The 25,767-nt window shown below is 41.4% G+C and overlaps 2 protein-coding genes across 3 annotated transcripts in view; one reads left to right on the forward strand and one right to left on the reverse strand.

Annotated features, from left to right (window-relative positions):
- The window catches only part of LOC143828394 (clusterin-like protein 1), a 47,317-nt gene extending 40,814 nt beyond the window's left edge, over positions 1 to 6,503 (reverse strand). The window contains exon 1 of the mRNA XM_077318812.1: positions 6,285 to 6,503. Within this exon, the coding sequence (XP_077174927.1) occupies positions 6,285 to 6,474 (190 nt within the window). The 5' untranslated portion in view covers positions 6,475 to 6,503. The remainder of the gene's footprint in view (positions 1 to 6,284) is intronic.
- Positions 6,504 to 6,522: 19 nt separating this feature from the next.
- LOC143828393 (collectin-12-like) overlaps positions 6,523 to 25,767 on the forward strand; it is a 104,276-nt gene continuing 85,031 nt past the window's right edge. The window contains exons 1-2 of one of the 2 annotated variants that reach the window (XM_077318810.1): positions 6,524 to 6,879; positions 25,290 to 25,340. In XM_077318810.1, the coding sequence (XP_077174925.1) occupies positions 6,873 to 6,879; positions 25,290 to 25,340 (58 nt within the window). In that variant the 5' untranslated portion in view covers positions 6,524 to 6,872. Of the gene's footprint in view, positions 6,880 to 25,289; positions 25,341 to 25,767 lie in introns of both variants that reach the window. The other variant, XM_077318811.1, reaches the window with a different exon arrangement.

Here is a 25,767-nt window from a genome sequence, read left to right on the forward strand (position 1 = left end):
GCTGACCAACAGGTGTTGTTCTACATTAGTGCTGCTCCTGGATCATAGGTAAGCAAAATTTTGTCACTCTGCTTCTACCATAGTGATGGAATGTCTTCCATTTGTTATGTGAAATAGTTGGGCCCTGGCTGTGTGTCCGACAAACAGCCAAGAGCCATTATGCTCATGCCAAGAGGTTTGTACCTTTGGCCAGATGCTGCCACTTTGAAACTTGAACAAATTATGTTGCTTCTTACATTTATCAATGCATAAAGACACAGGAAGCAAACTTGGAACAAAAGCCACTGAGGACATCCCTCCTGCCTTACTTCATGCTAAATCTAATTTTAATGCCATTCAAACCTTCCTGTTTTTCTTTAAACATATTTTTCAACAGTTTGAGTTACTGGATTTCAGTTCCTAAGGACCTTGTCTAGGCAACTGCAAACATTATTAACAAACATTTCATCAGAGGATTTTTAAGATCTTGGCAAATCTCTGTCTGACAATTCTTAGTAATGCAATTATTCCTAACTAGCATTACTTTTACTTTTCATAGCAGTCCAATTATGACACATTTTAAGTTAAAAAATGAAAGTCCTCTTTCCCTAATTCCCACAATATCCTTGTCCTGCCAAGGTTTTTTAAAAATTCTGTTCCTCTCATTTCCCTGAGCAATATATCTTGAAAGCAATATTTTTTGTGCATTGCACATTTAATGTCTAGTAAAAACTATAAATATTACCACACAATTCTTGGCAGTGTTTTATAAATATCTGCTCTTCGATGTATTTTCTCCAGATCCTATATTATCTTTCCCTGGAGAAGTCACGTCTTTTAAAGAGCAACCTGTGCACATCCATCAGAAACAACCAACATAATTCAACAGATTCTTGTCCTTATATCAGTGCCTAAATACAGATTATAGAGTTCCCAATATTTTCAAAAGTTACAGACCTTTTGAATGTTCCTGCTGGTTATCTGTTAATATCATAATAGCATAAAAGGTATTCTGCTTAAGGAGAGATCAAATCATCAGGTTAAGAAAAAGAAGACCTTAATAACACCACTAGAGTCTACGGACATACTGCCAATACCCATCAGTCATGCAGAATGTCATAATCTGCATATGCAGAATGTTATGCAGAATGTCATCATGCAGAATGTCACAGTAGGAACCAATCCCCAGAGGATGATGACATGCCTATATATTGCCACCATGCTCAGCTAAATTTGTGCACACAACCTGAATACAGACAAACTATGCAGAAACTTCAATCGTATGAATACAGACTTGTCTAGTACTAGGCCTGTAGAATGGACAAGGTTTAGATTCCCTTAGGTTACACAAGACCACACTCCACAGAACCTCTGACAAGAGGACGGCTAAGAAACCAAAGCATTTTTTACCCAGCCCAGAATTAGTGAAGCCTACTTGGATTCCCAACTATCTCCCCAGTAATGTGTGGGGAAATTAAAACAAATCCGATCTGTCAAAACCTCAGGGAGAAAGAGAGCTGTGGAACAGTCCAGATTGTTGTTGAAAGTAATTGAATTCTTATTAAGTATACAGTGAGCATATATTGAGTATAACATTTGCCTGGAACTACATCTACTGCCCTTATGCTCTTCTTCCTCTTAGAACCCATCTATATATTCTGGGTATAGTATGACCATCGGTTCTGTACAATACTGTAAAGGGTATTCCTACAGATCCTCTGCACATTTCCATGGGATATTCCTCCATTGATAAAGGTTGCAGTACTATGCACCACTTTTATTGAAGAACAGGTGGCTGCTTGAGCCTGCACAGGTGTAGTCCTAAACAGACTTGTGTCTATCAAAATCCATGTAACTTATTTCTCAATAAATAAATAAAATCCAGTTCAATGTAAGGTTTCAGGGCAAAATTACCAATGGATAGGTTTCATATAGTGGCATATGTTGGGTAAAAGGCAGTTTTGACTCTCAAATGCTTACATCCTCAAATTCTTGTTGATCATTAAGGTGCTACTGGACCATTACTGATGGATGACTATCCCAGGGAAATTCCCAACAGCCTGTGAAAGTATCTAGGTAAACACTCTGACAACATGTTAGTGCAAATCCATCCTTCAAATTACTGTGGACGTGTATAGTTTCAAGACAATAATGTAAAATAAATGTTTATGTTACACTAATATAGAACTTCAGAGCTCAAGCCAAAATGATTGTTTGATGCTAGCTTTCACTGGTACAAACAAAAGACATCATTTACTTGCTTTGTAAGATATTTTTTGTACTGTGGACTATTTTGATTTATTTTATGAATAAGTAACATTAAACAATAAGAGTATTAAAGCTATCTGGAGTGAATAGACCAGGTAATAATCAGAAGGTTCTGTAACAGACACACTGAAGGGACAAAGAATCACAATGTTTAAAAAAATGATGCAGTCAGTAGCCACACAGCTGACTGTGAGGACAGAAGCATCCCCTCCTTCAGTTTCTATCAAGCATCCATCCTGGATAATATTGTGGAGCCATTAACTCTCTAGGGCAGCAGTGTGGAACGTATTTGTTGTGAGGGCCAGATCTGACCTTAATGTCACTTCTGTCAGGTCTGGCCATGTGCATCATAAAATGTAATGCCACAAACCAGAGATATAAACTTTATAAAGGACAGTTGCTGGTAAGCTCCATATTGATATGTCCTCACTGCAAGGCCCCCTTGGGAGGGAGATGCAGAAGAAAACCCATATGGGTGGATTGGGAGCCAGCAGTGCTTGCTAGACAGACACTCTCATACTACCTGGAGGGAGGCAAACCTCTTCCACTGCCTGCTACCATCACCAATGCTGTAAGCCCAGGCCCCAGGGTAAAATAGAAAGTGGCTGGATGTTGTGAGTTCCCACTGCCCTCAAGCCACCATGGAAAGGGATGGGGAAGACAAGCTGAACTATGCCCCTACCTGTGTAATTGGGGAGGGGGCAGCCCAGGTCCAAGGTGCTGTGCCCAGGACAGGTAAAGCCCAATAAGCTGGAAATGTCCCTGCAGCAGCAGCCACATCCAGCCAAGATCACCGGGCAATCCATGGTGGGGAGATGCAGGGGGTTCAAGCTGGAGTAACTGAGAGAAGCATTGTGCTTCCTGGTATTACTCACAACTTCAGTTGGGAAATGATAAATAGTTGATAACTGTGACCAACTGTGGGGAGTCAAAAGGGTTTTTTTTTTAAACCTATTGTATTTTATCAGACTTGATAAAATACAGTTATCAGTTAAAATTATGTTGTTTTTTAAATCACAAAAGGTTAGAACCACAGAGTGTTTAATGGTAGTTACAGAGAGAACATCCAAAGGCAAATTATACCAAAAAAGAATATATAGTAATTAGGAAATCAGAATCACTTTGTAATCAAATAGTTAAATAAAAAACAGTGCTATTTAAAGAATAACCTACTTCACAAAAAGGAACAGGATTTAAACAGTTAAATTCCATTCTCCAAAGACCGTTTCCAGGCCCTGGAAGTCCTAGTTTTCAACTATCTCCCAGTGTTCTGCAAAATGGTTGTCCTCCGTAAACATAATCCTAGAACACTATGGCTCCTGTCATGTATTTAATAAGGGCCAAGTACATTAGTCCAAGTCAGAACATGAAAGTTTATCCCATCCCACAGACTCAAACAAAGGAAGTTCTAAATCACACCTAATGTTGCCAGCTGCCTTGAAAGAAATTTTCCTGTTCCTTTAACAGAGGCTAAATGTGCGGTAGACCAATGAAGCTTTCCATGATAGGGAATCAAGTAAATAACATTCTATTAAGCTTCTATTAAAGTAACAAGGCATTTTTCTCCATTCCAGTTGGCAACCATGGGCTATACAGTTTACTTCATAGAACTGTGGAAAGGGTACTTTCTCATTCTTGGGTTATACACCAATCGAGACAAACAAAAAATGTGAATGCATGGGGGAAATCTTGAAAAACAGGACTGTTTATATTAATAGGAAGGGTTAATTCTTTTGGCTCTTGAAGGCTTGTTGGGAAACAATCTTCCAAACACACTGATCAGCAGTTACAGGAAGAAAACGTCAAGGAATGCAGAGAAATAATGCATGCCCATTTGCCTGAAGAGGCCTAGTCAGCAGCTTGTTATGTGTGTGTCAAGAACAAATTGCTGATTTCTGAAATTTGGCCTTTTTTGAAATTATAAAACAGGACACCAAACTGGCCAAACCTTAATTGTCATGACAGCTGAAACCCAGTTCATTTCAATTTTATTACAATTATTACAATCTTATATATATGCTAGACATTTAAGATACACATGTGAGTTTTATACTACTCACAACCAATGCAAAACCTTCTCAAATATGTTCATGTCATATACCACATTCTGAAAACTTATGTCCTTTGCTACCATACAAAACAATTATGAAACATAACAAAAGATTATATGTAAAAATTCAGTCAGTCAGTATGGTGTAGTGGTCAAAGTACTGGTGAACAAGGTGGGTGGTCCTGTCTCCTGGGGGTGGGGAGATAACCTAAGGAAGTGCTAAGATGCAAGGGGGCAGCAGGGGGCACTTGGTGGTCCCCTTCAACTGCATTGTTGACTTATTTATGGTTGACCAGGCTATAGCACCATGCTGGCAATGGCTCTGCAGGTTTCTGCCTCATAGCGCTGAAATCTGGTGAAGACTACTGCAATGTTTAGGAAATATGCTACTAATCAGACCAGTATACTAGTTTTTGAGAAGCTGTCATCACCAAGTATATTTTTGTCTCTGTCATTTTAAAATTAAAATTACAAAAAAATTGTAAGCCCTTAACTGTTAAATCATGTTTTATTATTGTACTTTCTGGTACTGGTTCTTGAGAAATCTCTGGTTTTATATTGTCCCTGTTTTTGCCTGTGGAAGATGCTAATTTAAATTTTTGTTATTGTAAGGTTTTTGAGTAGTAATTTTTTACAGTTCATCTCCCAGAGTTGCTGTAAAATAAATTCTGGATTGGATAATGGAATCATCTTTTCAAGTGTTAAGTTGCATGTACATGAACACCAAGGAGCCACACAGTGTCTGTCAGTTCATTGCAGCTAATGAAGCATTTTGAACTGTTAATTAGCTATTGTATGACAATTGTGTTTTTTCTAATATTTATATAACCTTGTGGTTTTTTAAAAATAATTTTTATAACCTCATGGTTTTTATATTTTTATATATTTTCTTTTACTGGTATACTTTTTAAAACCTCGCATGTAAAAGACTTGCCTGTCCCTTTCGGTTGCTGTCTTCTATCAGCAAATGAAGACTTTTTGGTTTAATCTGGAGTTCTCATAATGATCTATCCTTCCTGCCTGTCACTTTATATATGTGTATTGTTTAAGTATTTTAACTTGGTTTTAACTGTGCGATGTATTTTTGTTTGGTTGTAATGTTTTCTAAGATATTACATGTTTTTAACCTGTTAGCTGCATTGGTGGTTCTGATAAGGTCAGAAAGATGGGGTAAATAATAAATGGATAAAATTCACATTGCATGCAGCAGAGCATTCAGCAATGTGTCATGTTGGCCTGTGGGCCAGTATTAATATAGGAATATTACACTTATAGAGCCTCTTATGGAGCAGAGTGGTAAGGCAGCAGACATGCAGTCTGAAAGCTCTGCCCATGAGTTCAATCCCAGCAGCCGGCTCAAGGTTGACTCAGCCTTCCATCCTTCTGAGGTCCCAGCTTGCTGGGGGGTAAACGGTAATGACTGGGGAAGGCACTGGCAAACCACCCTAGAGGGCGTCACCCCAAGGGTCAGACATGACCTAGTGCTTGCACAGGGGATACCTTTACCTTTATATTATGCTTGTATACAAAAGCTGGTGAATCTTGTCACTTTTGTCTGAATGTGGACAGCTTCAGATACACAAATGAAGACTGACAGCGACTTAAATGTGATTACCAGCATGATGAATGATGTATGGGGAAGTATGTATCTACTCTCAGGCATCCAGGGAAGTCATTTGCCGGGATTGTCACACAATGTCAGCCTTTGCCCAGTCTGTGCCAGTACGTGTGTGAGAGGGAACTTTCATGCGGCTTTATACAGCTACAATTTCCAACGGCAGAATAAGCAATAGTTCCCATGCTGGCGCTGAAGTTCCCATCACAGCTGAAGGCATAAGCGACCCTCGAGATGTGCCTGGTTCTTAACAGGCCTTGGAGCACCTTCTAAAGTAGCGCCCAGCTTCGTTGTTTGTCAGGCTCGGAGCCAAGAGCCGCGGTGGGCGGCTTCTCCCCTTGAGCATCCCGCCCGGCCTGTGGCACCGCTCACCTAGGTCTGCGAGGGCGCCCACCTCCCTTTCGCCTCCCACAAGCAGGAGCCTCCTTTGCAGCCGGGGCGGGGGCCGGAGGGCTGAAGGGACCTCGCCTCGCCGGAGAGTCTGGGGGCGTGGGGGGAGGCACCCCCTCAGGACTCCTCCTCCTCCTCCTTTTCCGTGACCCCTCGCCCGACGGTCCCTCATTACCGCCCCTTCCCTGCAGGCCAGGCCGTGCCAGAGGCGGGGGGGCGGGGGGACCCGTGGAGGGGGAGCCAGCCGCGGTTTCTCCTTTCCCCGCCCGGCGCAGAGGCAGAGGCAGAGGCAGAGGCAGAGGTTGGTCGTGGGAGTTCAGGCCGGTCCAGGGAGAGAGAGGGAGAGCGTAGAAACTCTGCGGCCGCTGAGAAGGAGGGAGAGAAGGGAGGAGGGAGACCTCCGTGCTGCAAGCAACCCACCCGCCGGCCCGCCCGTCTAAAGTTTCGTCTGCCTGCTGCTCAGAAACCCGCGGGCGCCCGGCATGAGAGCGCCCTGAAGGAGTTCTGGAGCCCCCTTCCCTCCTCCGGGCGCCGCTGCAAGTCTCCTATGTGGCTGCTTTGTGTGCCAACATGAAAGGTAAGCAGGAGCCCAGGCAGGGGGCGGCTTCCCCGGAGGGGCTGGGGTGGGCTCTGCCCGCGAGGGACCTGTGGGGCGCCGGGCTGCGTCTGCTGGGCGCAAAGGGGCTTTGGACAAAAGTGGAGCTGGAGGACGCCGCGCCTCGAGCCCCGCAAGGCTGAAAGCTGCCGTTTGTTCTTCAAGGAAAAGTCGGAGAGCGGCTCCCGCTACGTGGTTTACAGGTCCCATTTTGGGGGAAACGCGACTCGGGACAGCGGCGTGCTCACCCAGCTGAAATCCCTGCCTCCCTCAGCATACATTTCATTCCCTCCCCTCCCCTCGGACCTTCCTGTACAGTTTGCCAGAGAGCAGAGTGTGTGCTGGCGGGCGGGGGGGGGGCAGCATTCCGTGGTGTTCTTGGTGTTGCCTCTAAACATCTGGCAATGATTAGGTTCCAGTACAGGCTTAACAGCCTTGTGAAATATATTTGGCATCTTTGCCCCCCCCCCCTTTCCATAGACTGGAAAGTATTTGGACTTTGCCTGGCATGTGCTAGAAGATAAAGTGTAAAGTTGCTATGGAATCAAACTTAAGCATGAACCCAGCGGATTGTCCAATTGTGCCCTATAGCTTGGGATCACTAGCGTGTGCCTTCAGCCCTTAACGTGGCTGGGACGGAGTGAAACACATGCTGATATTTTGCAATAGGGCCGCTTGTCCGTGAAAGGGAAGAACCTTGGAGTGAGCTCAGAGCTCTATACACCAGGGAATAATTACACGCCAGGCATCAAAGCATGTTTTGGAATGTTTAGCGAGTGCTTGTGATCTTGCAAGCCTGGGTTCTCTGACGAAATAAATCTAAGTAGGTAAAGGGGAAAACACCACGAAGGAATCTATTTTGGGGGTTTGGCCTCTTGTTTGGGTTGTGCAGTTTAATCGTAGATGCTAAGAGGACAGTAAACACTGCAATAGTTTTTTTCTGGAGACCAGTAGGAACATGATGTGATCATTGAGTTAGCTTGCCAGAGAGGCAGTCTTTGGAGAGAAATATCTTGTTTTACTGAGCCCACACACATGTGAAAATATTGTTTTCAATGACATTTGGTGGGGAGAATACTGAAGGTTATTAGCAGTTTTTAAAACATTGCAAATCAATCAGGTCTTATCTTGTTGTCACTGAATGCCACCAGGATTGATGTGGAACTTTTTTGTAGCTTCAGGTGGGTAGCCATGATGGTCTGAAGCAGCTGAACAGAATTTGAGTTCAGTGGCACCATTAAGACCAACAAAGACCAACAAAGTTGGCACCTTTAAGACCAACAAAGTTTTATTCCAAGTGTGAACGTTTGTGTGCCTACACAACTTGCAGTATATAGGACATTCAAGTGGGTTGGTCTGAAGCAGCACAACAAAACAAAATCAGAGTCCAGTGGCACCTTTAAGACCAACAAAAATGTATTCAAGGCGTGAATAAATCTTTGTTGTTTATTCACGCCTTGAATAAATCTTTGTTGGTCTTAAAAGTGCCACTGGACTCTGATTTTGTTTTTTTGTGTTACATAGGATAGCGATCCCCAACCTGTGGGCTGCGAACCACATGTGGTCCTTCGACTAATTGGAGGTTGGCCCCGAAGGACGCCTTCTCCCCCCCCCCCCGCCCTTTACTTCACCCCCCCCAGCCCTTTACAACACACTTCATTGTTGTGGCGTGTCTATCTTACTTTGAAGGGATGTTTAAACATTACCATAGCGATCAGAGAGCACTAGGGCAGTGGTTGAGAGTAGAGGAGTAAGCCTCAGTAAAAGCCAAGCCTCAGTAAAAGCCATTGAGTGGTCCCCAGTGAGTGGTCCCCGGCGTTGAGTGGTCCCCAGTGATAAAAAGGTTGGGAACCGCTGACATAGGACATTGTTACCTGTAGTTATTAGGACTAAGCTATTGGTAAAATGCATTAGGGATTAAAGATGAACAATGTCTGAATACTACTTATCTCACTGCATGTTCTCCCAAACATGTTACTGACATGATTTACCTCCAAGACTCAGGTCTATACATGATTTACCAGTAAAGACTCAGATCAAATGGGACATTTGTTTTGATGACAAATGTACCTTCCTAATGAGTGACTAATACTATTTGCTCATGATAGAGCCTTATAGCTGGATATGAAATTCTACAGTGGGTTTATCATGTGATAGTCGCAGCCATCCTGTGAATTGTTAGTTGTTTACTGACAGGTAATTTCTGCCTTGCTGTAAAGTTTCACTGCACTTTCTCCCCACATGCATAATGAAACATAATGACTGAAAATACTTTTTGTGTTTTTCTCTGCTAGAGATAGTAATTCTATGCATAGTTGTTGCCAAGTTCTCAGCCAGCTTCATAGATCCTAATTATTCTTTCCGTAGGACATTTCATAATCACTTCTGAGATTGACTCTGCAGTTATCATTTGCCATCATGTTTTCACTGCATCACATTCTAAATGTGAACTCCAAATTTGCACCTGGCATTCTATATCCGTGGTTTTCTCCTGTCACTAGTCAGGACTCCAACTACAGCATGTGTTTTGCTTTTTTGTTGGGAGAGTGGGCAGTCTTGTCTCATGTCACGCCTTCCCCTTTTATTATTGGTCTGAGCATGCCCAATAACACACCTGTACCATAACACAATCGAAATTTTAAAAAATTGCATCCTCCATTCCTCAATTTCTGTGGCACTCAAATCACCCACTCAAGGGGGGGGATTCTTATTCTGATGTATGCTCAGTTACCATGTATGCATGAAGACAAAGCACATTGGCTGCCATTACACAACTGTTTATCTGCATGAAAGTTATGAAGAAATAAAGTGTGTTTAGATGCTGGAGGGGGAGACAGGGGAGTCAGGAAGAGGAATGTGGAGTCCTTGATTTTTACTGAAGGTTAACTTTCTGAAGTGTTCCCCAAAAGCGGGCACTATTGTTACTGCAAATTTGCATTGTAATGTGATCATGTTCAAAATTTTTTAAAAATGGGAGAGGGCGAGGACAGGAGAAATGGCAGATAGTTGATGGAATTGATACATCATCACTTGAGGCAGGAATGGAGGAGGAAGCAGACTTGAATCCTGAGCTTCTTCATTGTATAACCACAAATTGCTTTCCAAAGAGAGGGGGCAAAATCATGTTTTCTGAGGATTCTCAAACCACTCAGCAATCATGGATTGCATTTGGATCTGCTCCTTAAGAGCCCGATTTTTGTGTAAAAGAGTTGTTATTTCATGGCATGTTTTGCGACAGCAGAAACAGTTTAAATGTTTTCCTAGAATTGTGAAATCTCATAATAAAACTAGTAGAATGAAATTGTTACATTACAGAGATAATAAGAACATCCATCAGAGTCAACTGGGAAAACAAAGGTTTTGAAAATCATAAATTTTGTTAACCCAGTTTCACTTTTGTTTTTTTCTTGTTTCTCTGATGTGCTTTGTATAATCTTGTTAAATCCTTGTTTAAATTATTTATTTTAAAATGCCTGGGACATTTAATTCCTTAGCAAATCACATGTTCCGTTTCCAAGTAATAATAGCACTGACCTGCAGAATGCAGTAAACTCCTGTCTCTGTTCCTGCATTCAGCTTCCTGGAGAGCTAAAGATTATCCGTATAATTACATCATTATAGATCTTTAACACATAATTATATTTCCCATGGCTGGAATTTTAATGTTGTCGGTAAAATAATCAAGATGCCTGTTTAGCTGAATGGTTGTTTCATGTTCAGCAGCGTAAAAGAAGTCTATAGATCTGAATGTATTTTAGTAATGCCAGTAGGACCACCTCCTCCCTTACCTCCTCCAAAGGTGCCTAAGATTGAGTGAGCAGAACTTGCTAAAAATCCCTGGCCCCAAGGATGTCAAACTGTCCCATGTTGGAATGCTTTTCCTGGAGAGATCAGGGCCCTGTGGACATTGGAACAGTTTTGCAGGGCCCATAAAACAGAGCTGTTCTGCAAGGCTTATAGCTGAGGCCAAAAAAAACCCCACTGAAATTCTGGTCTCCCTGACCAAATGATCAGTCAAGCTTTCACCGTATTTGACATCCACATCGCCCCACTGGAGAATTAAAGGTGGTTTTAAACTAACCTGATTTTAAAATGTTTCAAAATGAATGTTCTAATATGACAATTATTGTTATTTATTGTTGTTCATATATGTTGTTATCCACCCTGAGCCTTCAGGAAAGGACTGGTTAAAAATAATTTATTATTATCATCATCGTCATCCAGTTAATGTAGCAGTGGACTTACCTTTATTTTGGAATCTGTATTTTTATTTAATATATTTAGTTATAAAACCAAGTACTTTTGGTGTGTTATGCAACAGCTCAGATTCTTAGGAAACAGAGCAAATGTTTAAAAATATTTAAAACATTAGGAAACAGAGCAAATGTTTTAAAACCTAATTTCTCATAGAACATGAGGTTGACTCAATCAAACTCTTCTTGGCTTCTATCTCTTGATCATACTAGAGTGTAACCACCACCACCACCACCACCACCACAGGGAAGCTCACACTCTTCCCCTTATCTACTACTTTCATGAGCATTTTGCTGGGGTTTTGTTAAATTAATTCATCTTTCAAAGCATTTAAAATTAACCCATGATGTCATTAACAATATGCAGATGAATGTAGATGCCACTAATGCAATAACAAATTATTATTTGATTCTTGCAGTCAAGCTAATATCAAAGTCTTGTGCAACAAACATATGTTTTGCCACACAACTTGGCAATGGTTCTTTTCTTAGGATTTGGAAACAATAAGCATGCCAGTGGATAGGAAAAAATTGACCCTGTTTCATTAGTAGAGATAAGAACAGGTGAATCCTATCCAACTCAGAATCCTCCTTGAATTCTTCCCAATTACAAAGGAATTGGGTAAATATGTTTTTGAGACCAATACTACTTACGTATCATCATGATTTAGTAAAAGAAGCAAAACACAATCAATTTCTTAAGGCAATTAAAGGCATTTCTTAAGGCATATACCTCCAAGGTAAGGCCTTAGAGGAGGAGCATGTCTCAATGCTTAAATGCCATTCAGCATTTAACACCCATTCAGGGTGGCTGTCCCACCCCGGAGTGCCTCCTCCTCCAACTGGCTTGCCTGTCCATCCAGTAGCCAGCCCGCCTTCTGCCCCCCACCCGTGACCACCCCCTCCTCCTTTAACTTCCCTCTGAGGCTTGGAGGCTGCAGATCCCTGCTGCATGAGAACTGCCCCTGCCGGTGAATTACCTAACAAATGAAATTATTTTCAAGCTGATGATGGCAAATAACAGTTTATTCCACTATAAACAATTCCTCAAACTTCCAAAACATCAAAACGAATTCCTAGGTATTTTTTCGTTTTTGGTATCTTCATCAGTGATGTAAGATACTCTAAATACAAAATATATATTTTGTAAACAAATGTCTACAAAATAATGTCAAAATGATTGTTGTTATCAAACAACATCATTTTGACATTCTTGGTTTGGTAAGTCTGCTTTATGTTTTTTGATTCATAGAATCCATATGTCACCTTACCTCGTCACAATGCACTCGCCCCATCAAACAGTGCTAGCACAGATCACTGAGTACCGGCATGTAGGGCACTGTTTCTTCCCAGTGAGGTTGTAAAACACTTATAACAGCTCACTTGCCTGTTAGCATTCCTATCTTTTCTTTGGGGTTGAATTATAGATACCTCTTCTTCCCCAGAGTTAGAAGTTCCCCATCTTCCTGTCCTTGCTGAAGCTCCGAGTCTCAGTGTGTCCATACATCTGAAATGTAGCATTGTAAGAAAACAGTTTGGAACAGAATCTTTTTGGTTTGAATTGTCAGTTGCAACTACAAACTGTTTGTTAAGTCATATAACTTGCATGACGGTTTAGTTCATCTTAATTAAGCTTTATTGGGTGAAAGTATGATTGTGCCAAAGGCCTTGATGAATGTTTCTACTGAATTTGCAAAAGCATTGTCTTGCAGGTCACAGCCCCAGTTTGTTTTATTCCACTGCTTGTTTAGTTTTGTCTTGGCACCATGGTGGTACATCAGTCTATGTTTAATTACCTGACTGCTTGCTACAGTCCGTAATTTCCCCCACTGAATTTCAGATGTGATGGACAGAAAATAAGGTTTGTTCATATATTTGGTAGAAGTATAAGGGATACAAACCAACAGATCTCTAACACAAATAATTTCTTTGGAAAAAATAGGATTACTTCTGTTAAAGTAATGTAAAGATTTATTTCTTTATTTTAATCCAATAAAGCAGCAGTCCACAATCTTTTTCCAGTTGTGGACCGCTGCCAAGGGGTAGGGGGAGAGGGCGACCCAGGGCCCACACATGCTCGTTTGCGCCCGGCGGGGCCGCAAATGCGCACGCGCAGCAGTTTCACTCATGCACACATGCGTGGACCTGCCACGCATGCGTGTTTGTACTCCCGGCAGGGGCAGCTCTGCGAATGCGCACATGTGTGAAATTGCCGCATGTGCACGTTAGCACCCCCGTCGGGCGCAAACGCACCTGCGCAGCAGGTTTGTGCATGCGCGTTTGCGCCGCCAATGTGCTGGCAGCCACAGTTCCCTCTCCCCCCCTCCCGCAGCAAGAAACTTGCTGGGCCGCAAGCTAATCGACTGCTTCGGCAGCCGATTTGCTTGTGGCCTGGCAAGCTTCTCGATGCCGGGGGAGCAGGGAGAGGGAGCTGCTGCCTGCTGCCAAGGCTCTCACGGTCTGGCACCGGGCCGCAGCCCAGGGGTTGGGGACCACTGCTATAAAGGTACTAGGATCTCAGAAACCCAATGAATAAATGTTAGACATGATGCTAAGATGTTTAAGGCACTTGGTTTCTGATCCTGATTTTATAAACTGCCATGCTTCTGACAAAATTAAGTTTTCCCATGTGAAGGAGCACAATAATGGAAGAGTCAAATTGCATTGTTTGGCAAAGACATAATCTAAAACGCATTCAATCAAAAATATGGCTCCTGTGGATTTTATACTAGTAAACATTCAGGGGAGATTGTAATGTTGGAAGTCTATACTATTGGGAGTTCCCAATTCCGCTTCTTTCATTAAGATTCAAATGTGCTGTAAATGTAAGGTTTTAAGGATCTATATGTTAGCTGTGCACATGTTAACAGAAAATTGGCACCACACATTCAGATTAAACACTACTATGTTTTCCTTTAATTTTTACAATTCAAACATCTTTCCAAGCGTCAAAATCCACTCTTGTATGAATGTGATAAAATTAAAGAAGCAATTCCTGGTTATTGCAGTGGCATCAATATTTTTATTTAGTTTTTTGTGTGTTCTAATCAGTCTTACAGATTAGTTTGGTTCTTATTTATGTTTAAGCTGACATGAGCTGTAGCTCCCTCTTATGTGAGCCAAGAATGACATACATAAAACGTAATAGTTAGACTGTAATAAGCCCACTGAAATCACACTGAAGTCCAAAGAACCGATGGATCTGAGAGGCTGCCAGAGAAGTGTAAGGTTCAGAGCACCATAGGCAAGAAGAGCGTAGCATTCTTAGGCCTCAACCACAAGCTTTTTCACTTGAACTCAGTGAGTCCCAAGTGGCCCATGACAGAATGCATTTTTTAAACATTGGAAGACCGAAGCTGAAATCACACTGTTTTGCTCCACAGATTTCTCCATACCTCCAGCTAATGTGTTTAAATCCAGAGAGATTAACCAGTCTTCTTCACCCTTATAAATGCCAGCTCCCAGGACAGAAGCAAAACTTAGTTACTGTCTGTGTACAGAATGTCAGTTTGGTAACCTGGTAGACTTTGATTAATCTTCCACTTAGATTTGATATAATATGAAATAACAGAAAAACAGAACAGGCAAAAATTAAACAGGCAGATAAGGAAAACTGTTGCTCCTGATTGAAGGATAAAAAATGAAACAGAATATAAATGGAATTTTAAAAATACAACCTGTTTTAAACATTTATCTCTTTTTGCTTAGTTTGGAATTTGATAAGTACCAGGATTTGTGTTGCCTAGTAATTATTGCTTTGTTCTCACATCTCATTTGTATGAGCAGAAGTACTTATAGTTAGAAGAGAAAATTACATAACACACATCTAGTTATCTTTCCCTTATTACATAACAAGTTCTAAGGTATGTTTAGGCCATACATCATACTGTCTATATTAGTTTGCATACAAATCCATGCAACCATCACTTCCAGGCTAGACTTCTATAACTCACTCTGTGCAGGCCTTCCCTTGTCCTTGACCCAGAAGTTACAGTTGGTGCATAAAGCAGTTGCTAGGATCCTCACGGAGCCTCTTGTGGCGCAGAGTGGTAAGGCAGCCGTCTGAAAGCTTTGCCCATAAGGCTGGGAGTTCAATCCCAGCAGCCGGCTCAAGGTTGACTCAGCCTTCCATCCTTCCGAGGTCGGTAAAATGAGTACCCAGCTTGCTGGGGGGTAAACGGTCATGACTGGGGAAGGCACTGGCAAACCACCCCGTATTGAGTCTGCCATGAAAACGCTAGAGGGCGTCACCCCAAGGGTCAGACATGACTCGGTGCTTGCACAGGGGATACCTTTACCTTTACCTTTAGGATACTCACAAGGTCATCTTGGAGGACCCATATCCAGCCAGTGCCGAGGCAGCTGCATTGGCTGCCAATTGTGTTCCAGATAAAGTTCAAGGTTTTGATGTTGACCTTTAAGGTCACCTGCATTCTGGGTCTCACATATCTGAGGGACCACCTGTCTCATGTCCCGCACAATGCTCTTTGCTTTGTGGATTTGAATCTGTTGGTGGTTCCCCGCCCATATGAGGCACGCCTGGCCTCATCCTTTTCAGGGCTTTCCATTCCTGGTGGAATGAGCTCCCAGAATAGCTGAGGGCCCTGACAGAGCTGTCACAGTTTTGTAGGGTCTGCAAAATGGAGCTCTTCTACCAGGCAATTGGTTGAGGTCGGGCTGTAAAAGATCTTGGGTTCCTCCTCAGAATGCCCTGAACATTCTGGGCAGGCGTGAAGTGTCCTGCTACCAAGGCAGGTAGGCAATGGGTAGAGGGAGGATCAATTTGGCCCTTGCTGAACTGGGAATTGGGAGGGGGGTAATAGGAGTATTTTACGTTGCCAGGGGGTTTGTTGCTGTTTTAACTCTGTTTTATTGTTAACTGCCATGAGCTGGCTTGGCCTGGGAGCGGAGGTTAAGAAATCCAACAATAAACACACTGCCACAACAGCTGAATACTAATGCTTGTTCATTATGTGGACCACTTCTATATTATAACCATGTAGGGAAAGGGTCATTGTAGTACCATTTCCTGTCAACCCTACATTTGTTACTATACTCAGATATGTGAGGAGTCACTATATAATGTGGATAGACACTACATAGTTAACCATATACTTAAATGCACCCCACAGTAACACGAGTAACCACCATATGATAAGAATTCATTTCTAGTCAGCTTTTAAGAACCACTGTTTTAAAGAACCCTAATATAGATAAAGCGTCAAACTGAAGAAAGTTTTCACAATGTGATTTTATTTTGTTCTTCACCCATGTTCAAGCATTTCTCTCTTCATGTGTGTACACATCGAAATCTAAACATAATGAAAAGTAGAAAACTAACAACTAGCTTAGGACAGACTCACAGTGCTTTGTTTAAAGGGAATAATATTTACTGGAAAGATTACACAGAAATTCTTAGCACTATTTTGCTTCCATATGTATTTGGGAAACAGCCTCCTGGCCCTCTCCATCTAGGTCCACCCTGATTGGCCCTCCGCCTCCAGCTCCAACCCTCCCTCCTTGCCTGCTAGAAGCCTTGTGGCTGCAGCCTCCATTGTCGCCCACGAGGAGAGAGGCAGCAACAGGGCTTTGTGGCCCGCAGGTATGCTCCTGCTGGGAGGGCGCAGGGGGGGGGGGTTGCAGCCTCCATGCAGGCTGCAAAGCCCTGTTGCCACCAACGGGGGGCTTTCTACTCCCTTTTGCCCGCTTTGCGGGCGAAAGGGAGCCCCGGCCACCCTCTCACGCCCTCCTGCCTGCTGCCCCTTTCAAAGCCCATTTTTAAATGGGCTTTGATGCTAGTATATATTATATTCATCTGCTTCAGTCTCCTTACAAAAGCAGTGCAGTGCACAAAAGTGTAAAAGGTAGTTACAAAGAGAACATATTGCAAGCCCCTGTAGATGACTTTGCAAGCCAGACTACATGCCCACATGTCAGCACATAGAGCTAAGAGCTTAATGAAAGATGCTTCCTTCCTGCAAGCAGAATCCTTCTCTTCCTGAAGGAGGAAGAAGTGGGCAGTGACCCAACTTTAAAAAAAGGAAAATTCTACTTCTTGTGACTATAATCCCATCAGTCACTATTTGGTGTCACTAGTGAGCACATAAGGACAGCTTAGTGGTTTAATAGCTTAACAAGAACAACTCTTCAGTGTTGACTTTACCAAATTACTTGCTGATTGCAGTTCCAACATTGCTTCTATTATTTTGTGTGATGTTTAACCTCCCATTGATTTTTATTCTATAGATTTCAGATTTTTATTCAAACTTGGAACTTTTCTTAGTTTTGTAGAAAGATGTCTTAAATGTAGTCTTAATCACTGGATTTAATATCCACAGATGGGACCATGTTCAGAATTAGATAGACTGTTGACGATGGTACTGTACCAGTAATATACTTTTGATTAGCAGATGATAGAGACAAAATAGCAGTGATAATTGTCACTGTCATTTCCAGAATGTGAGCTTCCCAAAGCATCTGGTAAATTTTGTACAGGAAATGTGTGTGATTCAGCATGTTATGTTCTTAGTACTTTTAGAAAAGGAAAGTTATTACAGGAATCAAAGTCAAGCCACTGGTCTTCCATTATTCTAGTTTACTTATAGTAGGTGTGGGACCGTGGCACCCGTTCCACCACAGCAGCTATGAAATCTTATATGATCCATAGATGATGCTGTTTAAGCCTCAGATTTTAATTCTTTGTAGATACGTCCCAAAGTAGCACGTCACTCAGAAAGATGGACAATGTGTCTGACACAGAACGTTAACAGGCACTCTTTTGCTTTGTATAGATTTATGAATCATCTTCACAAATCACAAAGTTTCCCTTGCAAATAATTCATTCTCAGTTTTTCAGGATTTTACCGAGCAGTTGAAAAGTCTGTGGAGATCTGACTCATCTTTTTTATTTATACAGATAGCAGCTGGGATTTTTAGGGATGCCAGTTCCTAGGTGGGACCTGGGAATTCCCTGGAATTTGTATTACAATTGTGGTTCTCAATAAAATGGATTTGAAACACAAACACCCCTTACTGTTTTCATAATATAGGTAGCCCATATCCATAGTTTTACCATACATGGCAAAACTTACAAGAAGCATCTTGCCTTTGAAAACTAGAAAATGAGGCCATGAGTTGGCTAGATCTGTTTTCAGGTGTAATGACACAAAGTTCATAGTTTAAAAAGCAAGAACACATGTTAAAAAGCAAAAACACATATACGGTTACTTCTCTGTTTCCATATTAAATGCATACCATGAATGTATAGCAGTGTTACAGACTTCTCTTTTGTATTCATTGCTATTTGATGTCATTTTGTACATTTGCTTTTGCATCCTTGTTTTTTTGTCTGTCTGTCAGCATACCTGCTTATTCCTGGGGAGATCGGGATAGGATTGCAGTTAAGGAACTGGCACAGGAGGGAAAGGTTAAACACATCTCCTCACTTGCTGCAGTGCCAGGGCTCCAGTGTGTTTTTCTCTTCCCTTTTTGGATACTTTTTGCCATGGAAGATATTATTATGGATCTCCATGTCTAGTTGGTCTAAGGATACATCTGATTCAATGGACTCTAGGCCATGAAAGCTTGTAATATAATCAACTGTTAGTATCTAAAAAATATTTACTATGAGTCATTGTAGAGTTTTACTGCCAAACACTGAAAAAACATGCTTTGAAAAATCACAGGCATCCCATGTTGCAACAATAATTAATGCAATGGTCTAGGGAAATCTACATAAATTACTGGAAGTGCTTTCACGTGAACCATGAGTAATTAACTGGTTTACACAAAATCATCTAGTGTTTTGAAGGTAGCACTTTGGCTTTCTGAAAGCAAGCAAAGCTAGCTGTTTTAGCTTTTTATAATTCATAGGCATTTTTAATTTTCACTCTGCCATAAAGTTATACTGGGATAAAAATATAACAAAGGATAGTATTTAAGACACCCATGTTTTGTCTAGAACATCCTTTTTCAACTTCTTTACCATTGAGAAATCCCTGAAACATTCTTGAAGCTTCAAGAAACCCCAGAAGCAGTGCAATTGTGTAGAATATGGTTGAGAAGTATAGCTGTGTATTATACTCTGATCATTTTGGGATGGAGTTGACATGACCATATATTGTCACAATAAACATTTAACAATTTTTTAAATACATTAAAATTAATTAACCCCCACTCATTTGGGAACCCCTTCCAGGGCTGTCAAGATGCCATAGGGTTTCATGAAACCCTGGTTGAGAAAGTGTGGTCTAGAAATTCGAACTGACAAGAGTACCCATGGAATGGAAGCTAATGTACCTGCATGTCCTAAGTAATTATACTTCCAGTGCTGATAGCTATTGCATACTAAATGGCAGCACAAATCTAGTCCAATGGAATATCTACATTGTCTGTGTTAAATATCCCAATAGCATTTGGAATAAAAGAGTATGAAACTTGGGTGAGGACAGGATGGTGTGGTTACAACTGATCAGGAGACTCTTGGTTGGATCCAATGAATTGTTCCATTACTGAAAAAAGGAGGAGGTAAGGATACCAACTCTGGGTTGGGAAATACCTGGAGACTTTGTGGGTAGAGCCAGGAGTGGGCTGAATTTGGGATAGGGAGGGTCCTCAATGGAGTATAATGCTATGGAGTCCACTCCAAAGCAGCCATTTTCTCCAGCGGAACTGATCTCTTTAGTTTGGAGATGAATTATAATTCCAGGGAATACCCAGGCCGCACCTGGCAACTAGCATCCTTAGGAGGAAGCCCCCTACTGAGAAAACAAAAAAGCCTATAGTGGAGATCATAGGACAAAAGCCATACAGGATGGAGTCTGCACTAATGAAGATAAACGGGTAACACTGAGCACAGAAACTAGCTGGATCCAACTATATATCTTTCCTTTCATGGCAAAGACCAAAGTAGTTATATTTTCTTTTGCCATAATATATACCTTTCCAACGCTAAGTAGAGAAGGTACTTGCGTCTACTTGCCTTCAGCAGGCTGAGAAAGTGTACAGCCACAGCAGTAATTCAGATCTTTATTACAATCATAGACCAACAGAGTAAAAATTAGCAATCAAGATAATATAAAATTATTATATATTATTGAATTGATGTAACAGAAAAAAATTCTCCCCAACATCCCTTTCATTATAATTTTAAAACATTTTCTGTAAGACACTATAGTCCTCACTTCAAACATATTAAATTTCAAATTCCATGACTGATGTATTTTACAGCCTATGAGATGGCAGTGAAGTCAGAAAAATGCAACTTTTACTTGACTGCCATCATGTCTGCTAACTCGCACATAGTTCCCTTGTTTAAGATAGTTTGGTCTCTCACTTCTCTGTAGGAAGGGCACCAAAATAATAACCAATTGAATATCAGCTATGAGGCATTTGTGAATCATTTTGCAGACAAAATATTGATACTCCACCATGACCTTCCTTTAACCTTAGATACAGAAAGTGAACTAGAGGCCCCTTTGCCGTCTTGGAGAGAACACTGAGTAACTTCAGATGACTCACACTGACTGAAGTGGACAGGATGCTAACGGCAGTGAAGCCAACCACACGCCCTTTCCAATGACACCTGTGCCTTCTTTTAAAATTCTCAAGAAATATTCACACACTGGAATAGTCATTCTTTCTGCATTATTGATGTCTTTCCCGGTCTGTGTTCCCTATGTGTGTTCATGTGTGTTGTCTGAGCCTCAGACATCTTTGCAGTCATTTCCAGCCTGCCAGCAGGTTCAAACAAAGTGTTGTCTACTGTGTGTAATAGATAGAGCCTCAGATCATGGAATATCTGAAGTAAACAGAAGCATATTTATATGGAACTGAAACATCTTCCCAAAGTCACTAAGTCTATACTTGATATAAATGCTGTGTGCTATGGTGCAAACTGCTTCCCTCTGCTGACAGAACTTGAAATCTGATATGGCAGTAAGAGTCAAATGTAAATTATTCCAGTTGTTGCTATATTATTGCAGGTAGATGAGTAAAAAGAATGATCGTGACTGAGATCAGATTTTATTTAGTTTCTATCTGATAGCACATCCTATCGGATAATACCAGTATGCCTTATTTTCAGAATGACCTCATCTGTTGATACTTAAATCTGGAGATTAGAGCTATGCATAGATAAGACCAACCTTTCTGCAAACCTGAGAAAAGCCCCACATTTGCATAGGAAGCTGAGATCTTATTAAAAAAAACATTGGGGGAAGCAGCCTTTGTAGCTTTAATGGTCTCAAAAGCTTTTGCTGGACAATCACACCATTTTGTCAGCATTCCACCCTTGGTTCCTCTCAGTAAAAGGACCCTTTCCAGGGCTACTTTGGTCATAGAGAAAGGACTCATCAGGGCCAGAGCAGCAACCACCAGGCAACTTGTTAACACTTGCATGACTAACCCAGGCCTGGCTGCTCGGTACTGGTCAACAGCAGCCACCCCACAAAAGCTGTAATGGGTATAATTTTGGCTTAGTATCTGAAAGACCCAGATTCAAATTACAAATTCCACAGGATTGTCATGAGGATAAAATGGAGAGAATAACGTTTCAGGCTGCTTTGAGATCCTTGTGGAGAAAAAACCTGTATGAATGAAGTCAATAAATATAGTTGAAAATGGGGCGCAAGTGAAAGATTCGTTGGTGGGTGGATGAATGGGAAGGAGAAAAGGAGAGGTGAAGACATATTGATTACAGGAAAAGAGGAAATAGTGTCCTTATGGGTCCCCCATTGCACAGCTGGGCCTGGCCCACCAGCTGGCTGGATCCATGCAGAATCATCCAAGGAAGAGGTTGCCGGGGGAGGGAAGGAGGGAAGCTGAATATGGAGGTAGTGATACAAGTTGGATGGTGGGTGAGAAGGAAGGAGGAAAGGAGGAGAAGCCATAGGGGCATTTATAGAAGGGAAAGAGGAGATAGTAGGGGAAGGGAAGATAAGATTTCTCCCCTCTCATAAGTCCTTGTAGTCCTCCACTTGTCTCCTCTTTTCCAGTAGAGGTGTGAATGAACCAATGAATTAATGCCTGGAAGCAGTGATGATGATAGACAGACTGAAGTTCAATCCACATTTTAAAAGAATTGTTGGTAATGGGCAGCCCTAATATTTAACAGTTGGTAGTATAATGGGTGAATTAAATTCCACCACAAGGAACAGGTTCACAGCAAAGGAATACTTTTGTATTTGTTTGGCTGCTTAATAGAGAAGTGGCAGCTGCAACTTTTTCTAATCTGTTAGGTATACCAGCTATGGAGAAGAAGGAGCTTGCCCTGAAGATACATGCAGTGGTATATGTTAGCTATAATAAGTTGCCTAGTATAGGGCTGGTGCCTAGGAAGACAAATCAGTACTGATTATGGTTAATTACATATATCATATTACACCTGTTCTGTTTCTGGGCCTGATTGGATGCTGAAATAGACTGGAACCTGGTTACATGAAGGAACACTTTCTGCTATTATTCTCCCTGTTGTCACTGAGAAAATAATGGAAGGGTTAGTTCAGGATTTCCTCTGTCACTGAAGTGTTGAATTCTTTGTGTTGGCACCTTCTCTTGGGAACATTTTTTAGGGGATAAGGGTCTTTTGGCAGTTTCCCACGGCAGCTTATATCTTTTCTCTTCTGAAATAACGTTGCACTACTTGGCTAACTTGAATTGGAGATATATTATTTGTTTAATGCTGAAATGATAAGCTGCAGGAAGAGCCCTATATTGGCCCTATATCGCAGACTCCATTATCCACCCATTTATTACTGTGCTCAATTTAAGGTAGTGGCTATCATATATGAAGTCCTTCATGGCCTTGGTCCTTCTTATCTATGGGACCACCTCTGCCCTAATGGTCTGCCATGACAACTTTACTAATGTCAGCAAGGGCTTCTACAGGTGCCATCGTGCAGATGGGTTATATCGACAACTGCCCATACATGTGTTTTCTCTGTTTGTAACTCCCAGTTTATGGAATAGCATGCTCAAGGTGGTCAGGAAGGTTACCATTCTTCTGGCTTTCCACAAACTATGCAAAACAGAATTATTCAAGGGAGCCTTTCTGCATGGGTAATAGGGTTGTGCTGTACAAACTTAATTAGATAAATGATTGGAAACTCTTATCTGTATTACTGTGCACATCTCACTGTAAGGAACCTATTATGTATTTTTGCACCGTTTAATGTGTCATGTTAATACTAAGGGGCTTTACGCACCGGGATCTTTGTTGCAAATTGGTCACTGAACGAAAAATCGCCATTTAAAATAGTGGAATTCGTCGTTATGCATACCTGCCTTTGTAGTGGAATCCAGTTGCGTTTTGTAGCGTTTCCCATAGCTTCCGGTCTCGGCAGAAAAGGAAGCGCTATTTCCAAGCTCGTCCCGCCCCTGGTCGTCAAGCAGCCAATGGGCAGCCGTTAGCATGCTCCCAAACAGCCCCTTTCCCTTTAAGAAAGGTTTTTTTTTTATAAAAAACACACCCATAGCAACGAATCTGGGTAGATTCGTTGCAACGGAGAGACCCATCCAACTGCCTGGTGTGTTTGAGCTGTCGTTTGATCGTTTGATCGTTGCCACGCTTCCTCCGAGTGAAACCCCCCCCCCCTCTCACGGGCCCGATTTTCGGCTGAATTAATGTGTAAAAATAAAGGGACTTTATTTCAGCAAACGGGCTTTTATGTGGTTTGTGCTTAGTGACTAAAGGTGAAGGACTGAAGCCAGGGAAGCCTCTAAACAGAAAGAGGCTCGCTGGTGCGTTTATCCCCGCTCGCTCGGAGAAAAAAAAATGGCGATCGCTTCGCCGGAAGTTTGGAGGACAGGCTCAGGAGGAGGGACTTTGAAGAAACCGCAACAATGTTAACGCACAGGTCTTTATCGCTAGTGTTGCAGATTATTTGCAAGAGTGTAGCGATTTCCGGAGGGTGAATCCACTTTTTGGGATTCCCCTGAAAGCGCTACAACGAAGCGCTTTTTGCTGATCGGTTTCAGGAGTGTTGCAGATTGTCTACGACGTCGTGCGTTATGGCAAATCAATAGCGTTTCCAATTGGCAACCATTGTGCGATTTTGAAGCCGTGCAAAAAGCCCCTAACACTGTTCTTCAGCAATGTCTGGTTGGTTCCAGACTTTTCAAAACTAATGCATTATTTTTGATGCACTACAAATAACATAAACAATTTGCTAAAATATTTAAATGAAGTCTTTCTTGTAGCCTGAACCTTCTTGCTTAGGTTCCCAATTCTACTGCTTTTTTTCTAGCCACTTATTTGAACACGAATCCCTCTTTTTAAAAATCTTGTTTTCCTTTCCTTTTTGCATTTAGTTTGATGTTATAGACTTTCCATGTACGTTTCTCCATCATCTTATCTGACCTGCTTTTATTCTTTTTCCTGATACTACATGGCTAATTTTCTTTGCAAACCTTACAATCCTTAACTTTATCTTTCAGATTTCTGGTGCATCTTTCAAAATGCCATAAGTAAAGTCTTTTTTCCTAGACTATCCCTGACTTTTACTCTGGTCATTTGCTACTGTCAAGTGCTTTTCAGCATAAACCTTCAGGGGCCATGTTCGATTTTATTCTCTACCTGTAAATTTAGACTAATTTCAAATAACAAACTTGAGTAATCAGTAAAATAAAAACTTGGCAAAACTTGGCTGTGGCCATTTTTTTGTTATAGAAAAGAAAAAATTCAGAACCAGAAACTTCCATCAATCTTGCCAATATGTCCTAATTGAGTTTCATAAGGGAGCCATTTTTTAAAAATCCAAGTCAGGACAGCAGTTTATTTTCTATATTTGTTTGGCTGATTGTATTTTGGCAGCAAGGTTATATCTAAAGGCAAATATGGCTTGACTTTTGAGTAATTTTTTTTTTAAAGTTTAACTATGTAGTTGGACCACCCAGCCATTTCCACACACAGGCAGCTGAGTATGACCAGATGGTTTTGTACTTATAATTTAGATAAATAAGTCTCCAAGAGTTACACATCATCTAAATACTGTGTATACAGCACAAAAAAAGTCACTGTTTTCAGATTTCACTGAATGAAAGAACAGTCAGAGGCAGTAAACTCTTTCAACTCAGAATTTCAATGATTGTGTGGACATTTTCCCATTCTAAGACAATATCCTGCCTGTGTTTGTTATACAGACGACTTTGCAGAAGAGGAAGAAGTGCAGTCCTTTGGCTATAAGAGGTTTGGTAAGTGGACTGAATCTTTACATTTCATTATTATCAAAGCAACAAGAGAAAAGGCTGCAGTTACAGAACAATATCTTCTTATTTTGGAAAATTGCAAGGGGTGTGGTATTTGACTTACAAAAGTGTTCAGCTATGATTGGAGCAGATGTTGTCTACCAGTTCATGTGTGATGCTACATCAATCTGTTTTCCTCATTCCTTTATTTCCATCGCTGTTCTTGCCAGTCCCTTCAGTTCTATAGGAATGATCCCCTGCTGGCAATTGAGAGTCACACATAACATTTCAAATGTTAAAAGTTTCACCTTGCTGTCAGAGTACAGAAGTGTCACTTCCTGATGTTTCCTCTCTTAACAACACCAGCAAGAAGAGAGGCAATGAAACAGAAGGTGACACTTTCTGGTGCAAGAGTTTTGAACTACCATTGATG

Source organism: Paroedura picta, unplaced genomic scaffold (assembly GCF_049243985.1).
Source record: "Paroedura picta isolate Pp20150507F unplaced genomic scaffold, Ppicta_v3.0 Ppicta_v3_sca25, whole genome shotgun sequence".
NCBI lineage: Eukaryota > Metazoa > Chordata > Lepidosauria > Squamata > Gekkonidae > Paroedura > Paroedura picta.